Source organism: Myotis nattereri (assembly GCF_964212035.1).
Source record: "Myotis nattereri genome assembly, chromosome: 3".
Classification (NCBI taxonomy): domain Eukaryota; kingdom Metazoa; phylum Chordata; class Mammalia; order Chiroptera; family Vespertilionidae; genus Myotis; species Myotis nattereri.
Genome location: NC_138077.1, coordinates 113,445,153 through 113,462,767, shown reverse-complemented (window position 1 = coordinate 113,462,767; position 17,615 = coordinate 113,445,153). Strand labels below are relative to the sequence as shown.

General features: G+C 40.1%; 1 protein-coding gene across 2 annotated transcripts in view; it reads right to left on the bottom strand.

Annotated features, from left to right (window-relative positions):
- The window catches only part of PCOLCE2 (procollagen C-endopeptidase enhancer 2), a 262,103-nt gene that overhangs the window by 17,322 nt on the left and 227,166 nt on the right, over window positions 1-17,615 (bottom strand). For both annotated transcript variants that reach the window (XM_081086145.1, XM_081086146.1), the window contains exon 6: window positions 147-301. In XM_081086145.1, the coding sequence (XP_080942271.1) occupies window positions 147-301 (155 nt within the window). The remainder of the gene's footprint in view (window positions 1-146; window positions 302-17,615) is intronic.

Sequence of the window (17,615 nt, the reverse complement as noted above, 5' to 3'; positions counted from 1 at the left end):
GAAGTCATATTAGTCTCTTATGTATTGTTTTCATCTTATTTAACTTATTTAATTTTAAATATCTTCCTTTTATTTTTTTTCTACTTTCAAAAGACTTTTTAACACTCCTTAAATTTATGTACAAATTTTAAAACAGAAAAACTCACCTGTAGTTACAGTGACTGTGGTGGTCATTGGCAGTGCTGTAGTTGTAGGTAATTTTTTTGGCCTGAATTTGTAGTGACCAATAAATCCATCTGCAGTTAAGCTTAAGTCTGAGAAAAACTGAATAAGAAGTTCATTTCTTTCAGATACAATTGGCCTAAAGGAACAAAAACATGTTTAAGTGGATACATTTTAAAGTTTAGGTGGTACCTCTCTGAAATGTAGAATTTTCTGTTTCCATTAATTTCTGACAAATTACTACTTGTTTAAACTTAAAAGCTAAAATACTTTAAAAAGGTGAAAGCCTTAATCTGCTCAATGTGAATGCTAATATTCACTGAGTGTCTGCCGAGTTAGGCACTGTGTTTTGTATAAACCCTCTGCACCACAACCCTATTACTATCCCCTTCTTATGGAATAGGCAAATGAAGTTCAGAGTTCAGTGATTCACCTGAGGCCTTATAGCTAGTGTGTAGGAGAGCTGGAACTTGACACCATAGACTGCAGTGGACATGGGGATCAGTGTAAACACTGAAGCTGAGCTGGTTCGTCATAAGCACCTCAGGATTTAGATGGATGTGGGAACTGCACAGCTTCTCTGAGTGAAGACTCTGGGTCTAGCTGGCCTGGGGAGCTAGGGATGCTGGTCATGAGAATCAGATGGAGAAATTTAATGAACAAATTTCCAGGTGCTGTGAAGACACCACCCAATGGCTGGATACCTATCACCTGGGTATAAGAAAGCCATTAGGGTTTAATTGAAATTCCATTTCACTTAGTACTGCAGTGCTTCATTTTTAATTATTTTATTTTTATTGATTTTTTTTTTTTGGGGGGGGGGAGAAACACTGATTTGTTGTTCCACTTATTTATGCATTCAGGCTGGGTGTATTGGGAGGGTGCTCTAACCATGTGACTACAGGCCAGGGCCCATTTCTTTGTTGTTGTTGTTTTTGTTAATCCTCACCCAAGGATATTTTTTCATTGATTTTTTTTTTTTTCTTTTGGGAGAGTGGAAGAGAAAGGGAAAGACAGAGATAAATATCAATGTGAGAGAAACACATCAATTGGTTGCCTTTGCACAAGTCCTGGGCAGGGCCTGGGCTGAGGAGGAGCCTGCAACCAAGGTACGTGCCCTTGTCCGGAATCAAACCTGGAACCTTTTGGTCCATAGGCTGATGCTCTATCCACTGAGCCAAACCGGCTAGGGCCCCATTTCATTTTTAATATGCCTTATGCATGCCTGCAGTGGAAGCATTTCTGTTCATAATCTTTGTTGCAAAATGCTATGAAGGAGAGAGCAAGTGATTATTTTGTTTTGGTGCTCATAATGACATCATTAAAAACTCCAGTTTTAGGGGTACTAAAGATTTAATGGTCTTAATAACTGAGGTTTAAAAGCTCTCTTAAATCTCAGGGGATTTCATTTAAACGTTTGTTATCATTATTTAAACAATGGTAAAAATGCTGTTTGGCTAATACTACTAAAAACTAATTAAGTGGAAACATTAAATGTCATTTGAGTTGAGGGTTTGATTAAAGTCCTTTTTTGAGGCATCTTCTTGGCAGAATCACTTCTTAGGTACCAGGGACAGCCATGCTGAGGTAGCTGTTCCTTCCTTGCTCAGCTAATTTCAGGGGGAGGTCTGTACTTGAGCCAACCAGTCAGAAAAACTGCAAGATCTCTTCTGCCCTGAAGGTTATTACTTTCTGAGCCAAGGGACTCGGCAGACCTAAGAACGAGCCCATAACCTGCCTTTAGTCTGGTCACGAAAGTGACCTAGGAGATCAAATAATGCTTCGGAGAATCAAGCCTTTCACAGAAATATTCTGTCTTGCTTTTGAAAACACATTCCTTTAAAGAAATGCAAACAAAATGCTTGAAACACAATTCTCAACTACAGTTACAAATAAAACGTTACTGTTGTTTAAATGATAAAATTACAAAAAGCAATTATTATAAGCACCAAAGGAAACCTTAAACCCAACCCAACCAGTCTTCTAGGCAGGATGTTATAATGACCATTCACTGTGTTTTCTATGAACGAATCTTGGGAGCTATATTGGAAAACAAATTTTCTCAAGGAAAAATATTTTAGTAACAGTCACACTTTTGTTATGCTGCTACTGAGCTTTGTATAAATGTGACAGAATCACAGTGCCATATATTTACTGAGGGGCATGTGTTGCATTTGCAAATTAATGTTACAAATCACTAAGAAGGAAAGAAGATATCTCACTTGGATCAACTCTGCCCTGGCAAAGCCCAGTAGTAGATTGAGGATGCTGCTTCATTTCTTACAGCTGGCTACACTGGTTCTTGCATTCCACAGTCTTCCCCTTCTTCAATCATAGTCAATCAACCACAATGTCCTGCAAATTTTGCCTCCTAAACGTTCCTTGATCCACCACCTGCTCTTTTCTCCTACCCATCCCTACCTCCTGGACTTTATCTGGAGTACTGCACAGCCTCCTGGCCAGCCTCCCTTCTCAGCAGTTTAGGACGGGGTTCTAGAGAAACAGGTCCATCACTATGTACCAACCTGAACTTCCAGGTTGCTAATGTTTCAGGATGCGGAACCAAATTGAACCCACCTGCCTCATCTCTCTCTAGGCCCCAACTCAAGGATTAGGCTCCAGAAGAGCATCTGTCTGCCCTGTGTTTGTGCTAACAGAGCTAACTCTGTGCTGGTGTTCTTGATCCAGCACCTAGAAGGGTTCAGGAATCTGGATAAGGGCTGTGTGTAGATTAAATAACAGTCCAGAGATGAAACATAAGTTTGAAAGGCATTTGGGGGCCAGAGGAGCTTGGCTAAAGAAACCAAGTTCTCCTTGTCTCAGGACCTTTGCTATTTATTAAAACAATTTTTCCTAAGGCAATGTAGAGATATACATGGAAGGGTAAAGTTAGGTACAGAATCCATTGTCAGATTGGGGGAAATTGCCTACGGCTGTTCAGGTGTTTGGCCAGTAGGAGGCAATAACATGTACATTGAAATGCCCTGAGCTGTCTGGCAGCAAGCAATCATTTAATGCATCCTTTTCAGGATTGGGGAAATGCCCTCAGCCATTCCCAGGTGATTCAGCCCTGCTGACATGCTGGAATTGGCTTCTTGCCGGGAGCCGGTCCATCCTTGCTGTTTCAAGGGACCTGGCATATATGGCATACTGTTCTTAATATGTTTGCTCACCTTCTTGGCACTATGTGTTTTAACCAAGGTCACCTCTCTGAGAAAGGTTGTTTCTCCAGGTAGGGATTTTCCCCTGAAGTTAGGGAGGGAATAAAACCCCTTAACTAAGTGCCAGGCGGGTAATTAATCACTTTACGAACAATCATGCTTAAGCCACATAATCTTTACTCCCAGGAATGGAGATAAGAAATGCCCTAACCTTTGGAATAGAGATTGATAGGATTGGAATCAACTGGTATAAATACAGATGTAACAAGACAACTGGCGACAGAACCTAGACACAGAACCTACACAGAACCTAGAGACAGAAGAACTTCGCTGGAGAGAACATGGCAAAAGATCCTGGACAGAAACTGGAGACAGAACCTAGAGACAGAACCTAGTGAGAGAACATGGCAAAAGAACCTGGATAGAACCTAGACAGAACCTGGCAACCGAACCTGGCTACAGAATCTGGCGACCGAAACTGGCTGGAGAACCTGGAGAACCTGGCTGGAGAACCTAGTGAGAGAACCGAACCAGAACTTGGCTGGAGATTGTGGCTAGAGATCCTGGCAAGGCTGCTGATCAACTGAACGCTGTCTCTGGGTCATTCCTTCTTCGCCGACTCCGTCCACACCTTTGGGGACCCTTGGACCTGCTGGGGTTGGACCCCAGCATCTTCTGGCATGATAGCCCCCCAATCGCAACACTCCTCCTTCTAATCATACTTGTTTTGTATCCTCACCCAAGGATTTTTTTTTAACTGAGGGAGAGGGAAAGGGAGAGAGATGGGGGAGGGGGGAGTAAAGGAGGGGGGGGGGTTAGAGCATGCAACAGAAACAATAATAGGTCGGCTCCCAACTGAAGATCAGATTGTAACCCAGGTATGTGCCCTGACTCAAAATTGAACCCAAAACCTTCAATTCCAATATTGTTAGTGGTATCGAGTCATCCTATTCATGAGAATAGTATATATTGCTATTTATTTAGGTCTTTTAAAATATATTTTAGTAAGGCTTTATAATTTTCTTATTAAGGCCTTGCGCAAGATTTGTAAAATCTATTCTTGAGTATTTTATATTCTGTTGCTATTAAAATATATTTTTAAACATACAAATTTTAAATTAAAGCTATTTTAAAAAGATATTCTTGAATAAATTAATGTTTTCAACAAATAAACACATAAATCTGCAAGTCACACTTTAATCCGGTGATGTATGAAATAGATTTTCTAAATTCAAGCCAATCTTGAATTCCTGGTCAAAGAGTATTTTTTATACATTGTTAGGTTTGGCTTGCTAGTATTTTTTTCTTTTAGCAAGGAATAAAAAATACTTTACTTTTCATCACATTCACTAGTGAGACTGATTTCTAATATTCTTTTCTGGTACTGGCCTTACCTAGTTTGAGTGTCAATTTATACGAGCCTTATAAAATTAGTTGTGGAACAACCCTATTTTTTGATGGAAGAATCTGTGTAGTGCTGAAATTATTCATTCCTGCAATGTTGGTTAGAACAGATGGAGAAATGCAATCTGGGTCTGTTTGCCCACCCCTAGATCACTTTTAACTAAATATCAACTTTCTTTAATAATTATTTGGCAATTTTGGATTGTTCTTTCTTCCTCTTTTTTAAAGTGACTATTCTATTTCATTTGAAATGAAAGTTAACCTTTATTTTTTAAAAATCTTTATTGTTGAGGGTATTACAGATGTCCCCCTTTTCTCCCTCCACCCGGTTCCTGCCCCATCCCAGGCCTTCACCACCCTATTGCTTGTGTCCATAGGTAATGCATATGTGCATATCAGTTCTTTACTAGCAGTTAATCTCTTTCAACCCCTCCCCTCTTCCCTCTGAGATTCATCAGTCTGTTCCATGTTTCTATGCCTCTGATTCTATTTTATTCACCAGTTTATTTTGTTCATTAGATTCCTTGTTCAATTGATTCTTAGATTTAATTGTCAATAGATACCTATTTATTGCCATTTTATTGTTCATATTTTTATCTCTTCTTCTCCTCCTTCTCCTTCTTCCTCGTTAAAGAATACCCTTCTTCTTCCTCTTCTTAAAAAATACTCTTCAACATTTCATGTAATACTGGTTTGGTGGTGATAAACTCCTTTAGCTTTTTCTTGTCTGTGAAGCTCTTTATCTGACCTTTAATTCTAAATGATAGCTTTGCTAGGTAATCTTGGTTATAGGTCCTTGCTATTCATCACTTGAATATTTCTTGCTATTCCTTTCTGGCTTGCAAAGTTTCTGTTAAGAAATCAGCTGTCAGGAAAGTATGCCACATCTCTGAGCCCAGAGAGTCAGAGGGAAACCCCCACAGTGGCACCCAGCTGAATCCCTTGGAACAGGCGCAGCCTCTGATGGGGGGGAAAGGAGATCCGCAGGACTATTGGCGCTGGGGGATTTGAGATCGGGATGCCATAATTACGAAAGACTGAGCCCAGAGCGGGGAGCCGAAAGCGCTGACCAGACCATGTAGTGCCAGTAAGAGAGGAGCTCCCAGAGACTCAGTCTTCCCCCGTTTCTGCGGCCAGCGTTTGCTTGTTTGTTTTCACTGAACCCTGTTCATAGGACATTTTGGATACAGACACTCACCCATGTTGAGGAGTGGGAGAAGGTGCAGACAAGTAGAATCTGGGGAGAGGCTGGGGAAAGAAGGGGGTCCAGGAGAGGTGGCAGCAAGTTGAGTGCTGAGTCACGCCCGAGCCCAGGACCTGGGCAGCCATTTTCTCCTAAAGTTATAACCCCTCCCTCCAGCCCCCAGGCAAGGAATACAGCCACACCCAGATTCCACCCTGAATGAGATGAAGGATTAAAATAATCAGATTAGTCCCTGGAAGTTAACAGGGTCTGGCCTTCAGTCCCAGAAACAGAAAATAAATAAAAATCACAGACATTCCAGAAAACTGGAATCTTAAGTCAGCCAAAGGATTGACATTTCAATTTTCCATTTTTATTTTTATATTATTATTTTGTTAGCTTTTCTTTTTGCTTTTTTCTTTGTTTTCCTTTTTTTGTTTGTTGCTTTTTTGTTTTCCTTTTTTGTTTGTTGTTTTATTTTCTACTTCTTTTCACGTTTTTTTCATCATTCAATTTTATTTTATTTTTACTTGCTATTTTCTATTTTCTTTTTACCATTTTTTAAATCAATTTTTTTGTAAATATATTATTTCGTTCCCCTTCTCTCTCTTCTTATCCACTCATCCCTTTCCTACTTCCACTATACTGAACTGAGGTCCTCCCCATATTTATCCAATTCTTTGTTTTTCTCTTTTTTTTGTCTTAATTCTAAATGATAGCTTTGCTAGGTTTTTTTTCTGGTTATTTTTTTGCTTCTGTTTTCCCTGGCCTCACTTGATATTAGTTGTTGTTTGTAGTTTGCATTCATCTCCAGGGACAGGTTGCTGGAATTTGTTGAGATTAGTGGCTGTTCTATTGGAGTGTTCTCCCCATATAAATAGCTTCTTCCCCTCTTCTATTTCATTCTCTTTCTTTTCTCTCTTACTTTTTTCCCCCCTTTTCCCAATTTCATTTTCACACTCCTTTTTTTCTTTTTCCTCTTTTTTCTTTTTTTCATCTTTCTTCTTTATCCCCTAATTCTCTTTGATCTAGTGGTCACCTTTATTTGGGGTTATTAGTATCATGAATACATTTGTGTTCAGTGACTTGTGAGTTGTGCCTTGTTGTGTTGTATTTTGTGCCTTTAAATCAACTCAGCAGAGAGAACTACATAACCAAACACCTGGAGAAGAGAGATCATTGGGAGACAAAGAAACAGCCCGCATATGAAAGAAAAACAGCCATAATCAGAAAAGGAAGTAAACCAAATGGAGGCAATGGAGGAAAGCAACCTGTCAGAGAAAGAATTCAGAGAAATGGTCATAAGGTGGATGAAAAGAATGGAAGACAAATTCAACAATATGTGTAAGAACCAAGAGGAAAGGAAGAAGAACCAAGAAGAAATGAAAAATGACATCACTGCTATAAAGAACTCAATGGACATCATCAACAGTAGATTAGAAGAAGCAGAGGACTGCATCAGTGAGCTAGAAGACAAGGTAGGAAAAAATACCCAAGCAGAGAAGCTTCTAGAAAAAAAAATTAAAAAGCAGGAGGAGAACTTTTGGACAACACGAAACAAAACAACATCCGCATAATAGTGGTGTCAGAAGGAGAGGAAACTGAGCAAGGAATAGAAAACCTGTTTGGAAAAATGACAGAAAACTTCCCTGACATAGGGAAGAAAAAACTCACACAAATCCAAGAAGCTCACAGAGTCCCAAACAAAATGAACCCCAAAAGACCGATGCCAAGGCACATTATAATTAAATTGGCAAACACCAACGACAAAGCAAGAATCTTAAAAGCAGCCAGAAAGAGACAGAAAGTTACTTACAAAGGATCCCCCATCAGACTAGTGACGGATTTCTCAACAGAAACACATCAGGCAAGAAGGGAATGGAATTAAATGTACAAAGTCATGCATAGGAAGGGTCTGAATCCAAGAATACTGTACCCAGCAAGGCTATCAATCAAAATTGAGGGTGAAATCAAGAGCTTCACAGATTAAAAAGGACTATGGGAGTTTATTACCACCAAACCAGCAATGCAAGAAATGCTAAAGGGTCTGCTGTAAAAAGAAAAAATAAGAAACAAAGAAGGAACACAGGGGTAAAGAATAAAAATGGCGACAAACAAGTATGTATCAATAATAACTTTAAATGTAAATGGATTAAATGCCCCAATCAAAAGACATATGGTAACTGAGTGGATAAGAAAACATGACCCATATATCTGCTGTCTACAGGAAACCCACCTCAGAAAAAAAGATTCACACAGACTGACGGTGAAGGGATGGAAAAAGGTTTTTCAGGTGAATGGAAATGAAAAAAAGGCTGGGGTAGCTATACATATATCTGAAAAATTAGATCTCAAAGTGAAGGACATAAAAAGAGATAAGGAAGGCCACTTCACAATACTAAAGGGAGCAATCCAACAAGAAGAAATAACTCTGGTAAACATATACACACCCAATATAGGGGCACCCAAATACATAAGAAAACTTCTGGAGGAGATCAAGGGAGAGATTGACAGCAATACAATCACAGTAGGGGACTTTAACACACGACTATCAACATTGGACAAATCCCATAAACAAAATATCAGCAAAGAAACATCAATCCTAAATGACTCACTAGATCAGATGGAATTAATTGACATCTTCAGAACAATTCACCCCAAAGCCACAGAATATACATTTTTCTCAAGAGCACATGGGTCATTCTCAAAGATAGAGCATATATTGGGTCACAAAGTCTCTTCAAATTCAAGAAGACAGAAATCATATCAAGTATCTTCTCAGATAACAACGGCATAAAATTGGAAATCAACTACAATAAAAACAATCCAAAAAAATGAAACACATGGAGACTAAATAGCATGCAATTAAACAATGACTGGGTTACCAGAGAGATCAAAGAAGAAATAAAAAACATCATGGCAACAAACGACAATGAAAACACAACAATCCAAAACCTATGGGACACAATGAAAGCAGTCCTGAGAGGGAAGTTTCTAGCTCTACAGGCCTAGCTCAAAAAACAAGAAAAAATGGTAGTAAATCATCTAACTCTACAACTCAAAGAATTAGAAAGAGAGCACCAAGAAAACCCCAGAGTGAGCAGAAGGAAGGAGATAATAAAGATTAGAGCAGAAATAAATGACATAGAGACCAAAAAAACAATACAGAAAATCAATGAAACCAAGAGCTGGTTCTTTGAAAGGATAAACAAGATTGACAAACCTCTAGCCAGACTCACCAAGAAGCAAAGAGAGAGGACCCAAATAAACAAAATCAGAAACGATAGAGGCGAAATAACAACAGACCCCACAGAAATACAAATGATAGTTAAAAAATACTATGGACAGCTCTACTCCAACAAACTAGACAACCTGGAGGAAATGGACATATTCCTAGAAAAATACAACATTCCAAAACTCAATCAGGAAGAATCTAAAATCTAAAAATCTCAACAGGCCAATAACTATGGAAGAATTGAAGCAGTCATCAAAAAGCTTCCATCAAACAAAAGCCCAGGACCAGACGGCTTCACAGGGGAGTTTTACCAAACATTCAAGGAAGAACTAAAACCTATCCTCCTCAGACTACTACAAAAAATTCAAAAGGAAGGAACACTTCCAAGCTCATTCTATGAAGCCAGCATCACCCTAATACCAAAACCAGACAAAGACAACACAATGAAAGAGAATTACAGGCCAATATCCCTCATGAACATAGATGCCAAAATCCTCAACAAAATCTTAACAAATTGGATCCAGCAGTACATCAGAAAGATCATACACCATGACCAAGTAGGATTTATCCCAGGGATGCAAGGATGGTACAATATCCGCAAATCAATAAACGTCATACATCACATAAACAAATTGAAAGAAAAAAACAACATGGTCATATCAATTGATGCAGAAAAAGCATTTGACAAAATCCAACACCCATTTTTGATAAAAACTCTCAGTAAGGCGGGAGTAGAAGGATCATACCTCAACATAATAAAAGCCATATATGACAGGCCCACAGCCAGCATCATACTCAATGGACAAAAACTAACAACATTTCCCCTAAGAACAGGAACAAGACAGGGATGCCCCCTCTCACCACTCCTGTTCAACATAGTACTGGATGTGTTAGCCATTGCAATTAGGCAAGAAGAAGAAATAAAAGGCATCCAAATTGGAAAAGAGGAAGTAAAACTGTCCTTATTTGCAGACGACATGATATTATACATACAAAACCCTAGAGACTCCATCAAAAAGCTACTAGACTAAATACATGAATTTGGCAATGTAGCAGGATACAAAATTAACCCCAAGAAATCTGAGGCATTTCTATACACCAATAGTGAACTTTCAGAAAGAGAGATTATAAAAACAACCCCGTTTACCATAGCACCAAAAAAATTAAGCTACCTAGGAATAAAATTAACTAAAGAGGTAAAAGACCTCTACTCAGAAAATTACAGGACGTTGGAAAAAGAGATAGAGGAAGACATAAACAGATGGAAGAACATACCGTGTTCATGGATTGGTAGAATCAACATCATTAAAATGTCCATACTACCCAAAGCAATCTATAAATTCAACGCACTTCCCATTAAAATACCAACGGCATACTTCACAGATCTAGAACGAACTCTCCAAAAATTCATCTGGAATAAAAAAGACTCCGAATAGCTGCAGCAATCCTGAAAAAGACCAAAGTAGGTGGGATCTCAATACCAGATATCAAGATGTATTACAAAGCCACTGTTCTCACAACTGCCTGGTACTGGCACAAGAATAGGCATATAGATCAATGGAATAGAATAGAGAGCCCAGAAATCAGCCCGAACCAATATGCTCAATTAATATTTGACAAAGGAGGCAAGAACATACAATGGAGCCAAGATAGTCTCTTCAATAAATGGTGTTGGAAAAATTGGACGAATATATGCAAGAAAATGAAACTAGACCACCAACTTACACCATACACAAAAATAAACTCAAAATGGATAAAGGACTTAAATGTACGACAGGAAACCATAAAAATTCTAGAAGAATCCAAAGGCAACAAAATCTCGGACATATGCCGAATCAATTTCTTCACTGATACAGCTCCTAGGGCACTTGAAACTAAAGAGAAAATGAACAAATGGGACTACATCAAAATAAAAAGCTTCTGCACAGTAAAAGAAACCATCAACAAAACAACGAGAAAACCCACTGTGTGGGAAAATATATTTGCCAATGTCATATCTGATAAGGGCCTAATCTCCAACATTTATAGGGAACTCATACAACTTAACAAAAGGAAGATAAACAATCCAATCAAAAAATGGGCAAAGGACCTAAATAGACACTTTTCAAAAGAGGGCATTCAGAAAGCCAAGAGACATATGAAAACATGCTCAAAGTCACTAATCATCTGAGAGATGCAAATCAAAACAACAATGAGGTACCATCTCACACCTGTCAGACTGGCTATCATCAACAAATCAACAAACGACAAGTGCTGGAGAGGATGTGGAGAAAAAGGAACACTTGTGCACTGCTGGTGGGAATGCAGACTGGTGCAGCCACTATGGAAGACAGTATGGAGTTTCCTCAAAAAACTGAAAATGGAACTCCCATTTGACCCTGTGATCCCACTTCTAGGAATATATTCCAAGAAGCCATAAACACCAATCAGAAAGGATATATGCACCTCTATGTTCATAGCAGCACAATTCACCATAGCTAAGATCTGGAAACAGCCTAAGTGCCCATCAGTAGATGAATGGATTAGAAAACTGTGGTACATCTACATGATGGAATACTATGCTGCTCTAAAAAGGAAGGAACTCTTACCATTTGCAACAGCATGGATGGAACTGGAGAGCATTATACTAAGTGAAATAGGCCAGTCAATGAAGGAAAAATACCACATGATCTCACTCATTCATGGATAATAGAGACCATTATAAACTTTTGAACAATAATAGATACAGAGGCAGAGCTGCCTCAAACAGATTGTCAAACTGCAGCGGGAAGGCCCGGGAGGGTTGGAGGGCAGGAGGTAGGTGGGTAAGAGATCAACCAAAGGACTTGTATGCATGCATATAAGCATAACCAATGGACATAAGACACTGGGTGATAGGGGAGGCTAGGGGACTGTCTAGGGCGGGGTGGGGGGGGGGAAATGGGCACATATGTAATACTCTTTGTAATATTTTAAGCAATAATATAAAAAAAATAATAAAGTTGGAAAAAAAATAGTGAACTTACAGAAAGTGAGACTAAAAAAGCGATCCCATTTACCATCACACCAAAAAAATTCAGATATCTAGGAATAAACAACTGAGGAGGTAAAAGACTTATATGCGAAAAACTACAGGACACTGAAAAAAGTGATAGAGGAAGACATAAATAGATGGAAGAACATACCGTGTTCATGGATTGATAGAATCAATATCATCAAAATGTCCATACTACCCAAAGCAATCTATAGATTCAATGCAATCCCCATTAAATTACCAACGGCATATTTCACAGATCTAGAACGAACGTTCCAAAAATTCATCTGGAATAAAAAAAGACCCCGAATAGCTGCAGCAATCCTGAGAAAGAAGAACAAAGTAGGAGGGATCTCAATACCAGATATCAAGCTGTATTACAAAGCCACTGTTCTCAAAACTGCCTGGTACTGGCACAAGAACAGACATATAGATCAATGGAATAGAATAGAGAGCCCAGAAATTGACCCGAACCACTATGCCCAGTTAATATTTGACAAAGGAGGCAAGAACATACAATGGGGTCAAGACAGTCTCTTCAATAAATGGTGTTGGGAAAATTAGACAGATACATACAAAAAGATGAACCTAGACCACCAACTCACACCATACACAAAAATAAACTCAAAATGGATAAAAGACTTAAACGTAAGACAGGAAACCATAAAAATACTAGAGGAATCCACAGGCAGCAAAATCGCAAACATATGCTGAAGGAATTTCTTCTCTGATACTGCTCCTAGGGCAATGGAAATAAAGAGAAAATAAACAAATGCGACTACATCAAAATAAAAAGCTTTTGCACAGCAAAGGAAACCATCAACAAAACAACAAGAAGGTCCACTGCATGGGAGAACATATTTGCCAATGATATCACCGATAAGGGTTTAATCTCCAACATTTACAGGGAACTCATGCAACTTAACAATAGGAAGATAAACAATCCAATCAAAAAATGGGCAATGGACCTAGATAGACACTTTTCGAAAGAGGACATACAGAAGGCTGAAAGACATACGAAAAAATGCTCAAAGTCACTAATTATATGAGAAATGCAAATCAAAACAACGAGGTATCATCTCACACCTGCCAGAATGGCTATCATCAAGAAATCAACAAACAACAAGTGTTGGAGAGGATGTGGAGAAAAAGGAGCACTCGTGCACTGCTGGTGGGAATGCAGATTGGTGCAGCCACTGTGGAATACAGTATGGAGTTTCCTCAAAAAACTAAAAATGGGACTCCCATTTGACCCAGTGATCACTTCTAGGAATATATTCCAAGAAGCCATAAACACCAATCAGAAAGGATATTTGCACCCCTATGTTCATAACAGCTCAATTCACCATAGTCAAGATTTGGAAACAGCCTAAGTGCCCATCAGTAGATGAGTGGATTAAAAAACTGTGGTACATCTACAAAATGGAATACTACGCAGTGGTAAAAAAGAAGGAACTCTTGACATTTGCAAAAGCATGGATGGAACTGGAGAGCATTATGCTAAGTGAAATAAGCCAGTCAGAGAAAGATAAATACCACATGATCTCACTCATTTGTGGAATATAGAGAACAACATAGACTGATGAACAGGGACAGATCCAAAGACAGAGAAACAGTGATCAGACTATCAATCCCCAGAGGGAACGTAGGGGAGGGTGGGGTTAAGGGGAAGAGATCAACTAAAGGACTTGTATGCATGCATATAAGCCAAACGAATGGACACGGACGACAGGGGGATGAGAGCATGAGTCGGGGCGGGGAGGTTAGGGGTTAATAGGGGGATGAGGACACATTTGTAATACCTTAACCAATAAAGAAATTAAAGATAAAAAAAAGAAATCAGCTGTCAATTGTATGGGTGCTCCCTTGTAGGTAACTAACTGCTTTTCTCTTGTTTTTAAGATTCTCTCTTTGTCTTTAACCCTTGGAATTTTAATTATGATATGTCTTGGTGTGGGCCTCTTTGGGTTCCTCTTGTTTGGGACTCTTATGCTTCCTGGACTTGTAAGTCTATTTTTGCCTAGGCAAGGTCCAGCTGTGAAGCAAGGCAGGCTGGTGCTAGTGCCAGGTCTTGGGCCATTTACTGATAGGTTTAGGGCATGATGACACCAGCTGCAGCTTGTTTGAGAGATTTTAGGAAAGTCTGAAGCCTGAGCCAGGACAGACCATTCATATGAAAAAGCTGCTGCAAACAGCTTGGATGGGGCTGCAAATTGGATTGGGAGGGGTCTCAGAGAATCATCAGTGTTGAGCAAACAGTGTGAGCCAGGCTGATAAAGACTCAGACATGGCTGCCAGTCAGCCCTGTGACAGGGGAGGTCCTAGCACAGGAATAATGACCCCTATGAGCACCTCTATCTGGGAAAAAGCTACCCCTGAGTTCCTGCCCTGATGCCAGACAATCCAATTCCTCCCCATATGTCCCTGGACTCCCCCAAAGTTGCCCAGTGCTGAAGCTCAGAGGATGTGAGACTGTGTAAGTTTGTGTGCAGGCCTTTTAAGAGGACCTGGTACTCCTCAGCCTGTGTCACTCAGCCACAACCCCTGCTGGTTTTTACAGCCCGAAATTACAGGAACTTCTCAGCTCTGAAATTCTGGGCTGGGGGTCTGGTGTAGGGCTGGGACCCCTTGCTTCTCATGAGTGGACTCCACAGGGAAGATCTCCCTCCTGATTAAAAAAATGGCACACATGATGTCAGATCAGCCAGTTCCATGTCTCTGCCCATCCTACCAGTCTCAATGTGTTTTCTTCTTTACTTCTCTAGGTGTAGGACTTCCATTCAGCCAGATTTCAGGAGTTCTGAATGATGGTTGTTCTATATTTTAGTTGTAATATTGATATGGTTGTGGGAGGTGGCGAGTACTGGCATTTACCTACCGCCATCAACTTCACCAAAAGCTAACCTTTACTATTAAGTATAGTGTCTAAATTCTGGGCACTAGAAAGGCTGGCTATGCATCCTATTTGCATTGCTGTTTTATTTTAAATTTATTTATTGAATTTATTGGGATCACAATAGTTAATAAAATTATATAGTTCCAGGTACAATTCTATAATACATAACTGTATATTGCATTGTGTGTTCACCACCTCAAATCATGTTCATTTTTACTTGAAAAATGTATTTTTCCCTGTTGTTGGATACAATGTTCTCTGTCCATTAGAACAAGCCTATTAATTATTTTTTTTAATCTTCAATATCCGAATTTCCCATCTTTCTGTAATTCGCAGTTAATCTGTCAATTATTTAAAGAGAAGTGTTTTGGAGAAACTAAGATGGCGGCATAGGTAAACACAGGGAAATTGCTGCCTCCCACAACAACTTCAAAAATACAACGAAAAGACAAAACGGACATAATCCAGAACTACAGGAAGGCTGGCTGAGTATAAATTCTACAACTAGAAGAAAAGAGAAAAGCACACTGAGACTCAGAGGAGCTGCGGAAGTAAAGTGCAAAGGTACGGAGGCTCGAGCGCGCTCGGAAAGGGGCTGGTACCTGAGGACGCGGCTGTCTTTTTGAATCAGGAGGGAGTCACAAGCTCCCGACTGCTCTGAACTCCAGTTCTGGGAAGTCTCTGGGGACCGAGGACTCATACGGGGAGAAATTGGACTGTCTGGCAGCAGGCAGAATTTTGAACTTGAGGACGGCTTTCCCTCAGAGGTGTTTGCAGCAATTATTGGGACACTGAGACACGCGGCCCTTTAGGGCAGGGCTGAGGACCAGCAATAGCTGCTTGCTCAGAGGCTTTTGCAAATGAATACCCTGGCCCTTTGCAACCTGAAAATTACCTAACAAATTGCAGCTGGGCCAGACAGACCCAGAACTTCCAAGAGAAGGCCGAAGGCCCCACAGCAGCTTGCATTGCTTCACAGCTGGACCTCATCAGGGCACCTCCAAACTCCAAAAAAGGAAGGGGAATCTGCAGATCTCTTCGTAGCTCCTCCTGGGTAACCTCAGGCAGAGGCTAAATTAGCGCCTCCTTAGATCCAAGAGCCAGTGTACCCAGTGGTCAGAGGGGGACCATCCAGATTGCAACTCCTCAGATCCATAAGGGACACACTCAGGGTGCAGACTCAGTGAGCACCAAAGCCCCACTGAAGCAAGTCTTGCGCCAGAAGAGTGACTTCAGCACAGAAGTTCTACCACTGCAGACACAGCTGATTCTCACAGCCAATTGGCCTGGAGGTCAATTCCTCCCAGTGATCCTACAACAATCAAGGCATAACTACAACAAGACTGTGCACAAAGCCCACAAAGGGGTGCACCAAGAGTGTCCACCTCAGGTAACTGGGGAGGCTGAGCCACTGGGCCCTACAGGACACCTAGCACACAAAGCCACTCTACCAACACAGGGAAGCATAAAAAATGCGGAGACAAAGAGACAGGTCACAAATGACAGAAATGGAGGAAAGCAAACGATTGGATATAGAGTTCAAAACCATGTTTATAAGGTTTTTCAAGAATTTTATGGAAACCGCTGATAAATTTAGTGAGACCCTGGAGGATATGAAAAAAGACCAACTAGAAATTAAGCATACACTGACTGAAATAAAGAATAATCTACAGAGATCCAACAGCAGACAAGAGGATCCCAAGAATCAAGTCAAAGATTTGAAATACGAAGAAACAAAAAACACCCAACCAAAAAAGCAAAAAGAAAAAAGATTCCAAAAATATGAAGATAGTGTAAGGAGCCTCTGGGACAACTTCCAGCGTACCAACATCAGAATTATAGGGGTACCAGAAGAAGAGAGAGGGCAAGATATTGAAAACCTATTTGAAGAAATAATGACAGAAAACTTCCCCTACCTGGTCAAAGAAATAGACTTACAAGTCCAGGAAGCACAGAGAACCCCAAACAAAGGAACCCAAAGAGGACCACACCAAGACACATCATAGTTAAAATGCCAAGAGCAAAAGACAAAGAGAATCTTTTTTCTTTTTTTAAAATATATTTTATTGATTTTTCTACAGAGAGGAAGGGAGAGGAATAGAGAGTTAGAAACATCGATGAGAGAGAAACATTGATCAGCTGCCTCCTGCACATCTCCTACTGGGGATGTGCCTGCAACCCAGGTACATGCCCTTGACCGGAATCGAACCTGGGACATTTCAGTCCGCAGGCCAACGCTCTATCCACTGAGCCAAACCGGTTTCGGCGACAAAGAGAGAATCTTAAAAGCAGCAAGAGAAAGACAGTCTGTTACCTACAAGGGAGTACCCATATGACTGTCAGCTGATTTCTCAACAGAAACCATGCAGGCCAGAAGAGAGTGGCAAGAAATATTCAAAGTGATGACTAGCAAGAACCTACAACCAAGATTACTTTATCCAGCAAAGCTATCATGTAGAATTGAAGGTCAGATAAAGAGCTTCACAGATAAGAAAAAGCTAAAGGAGTTCATCACCACCAAACCAGTATTATATGAAATGCTGAAAGGTATTCTTTAAGAA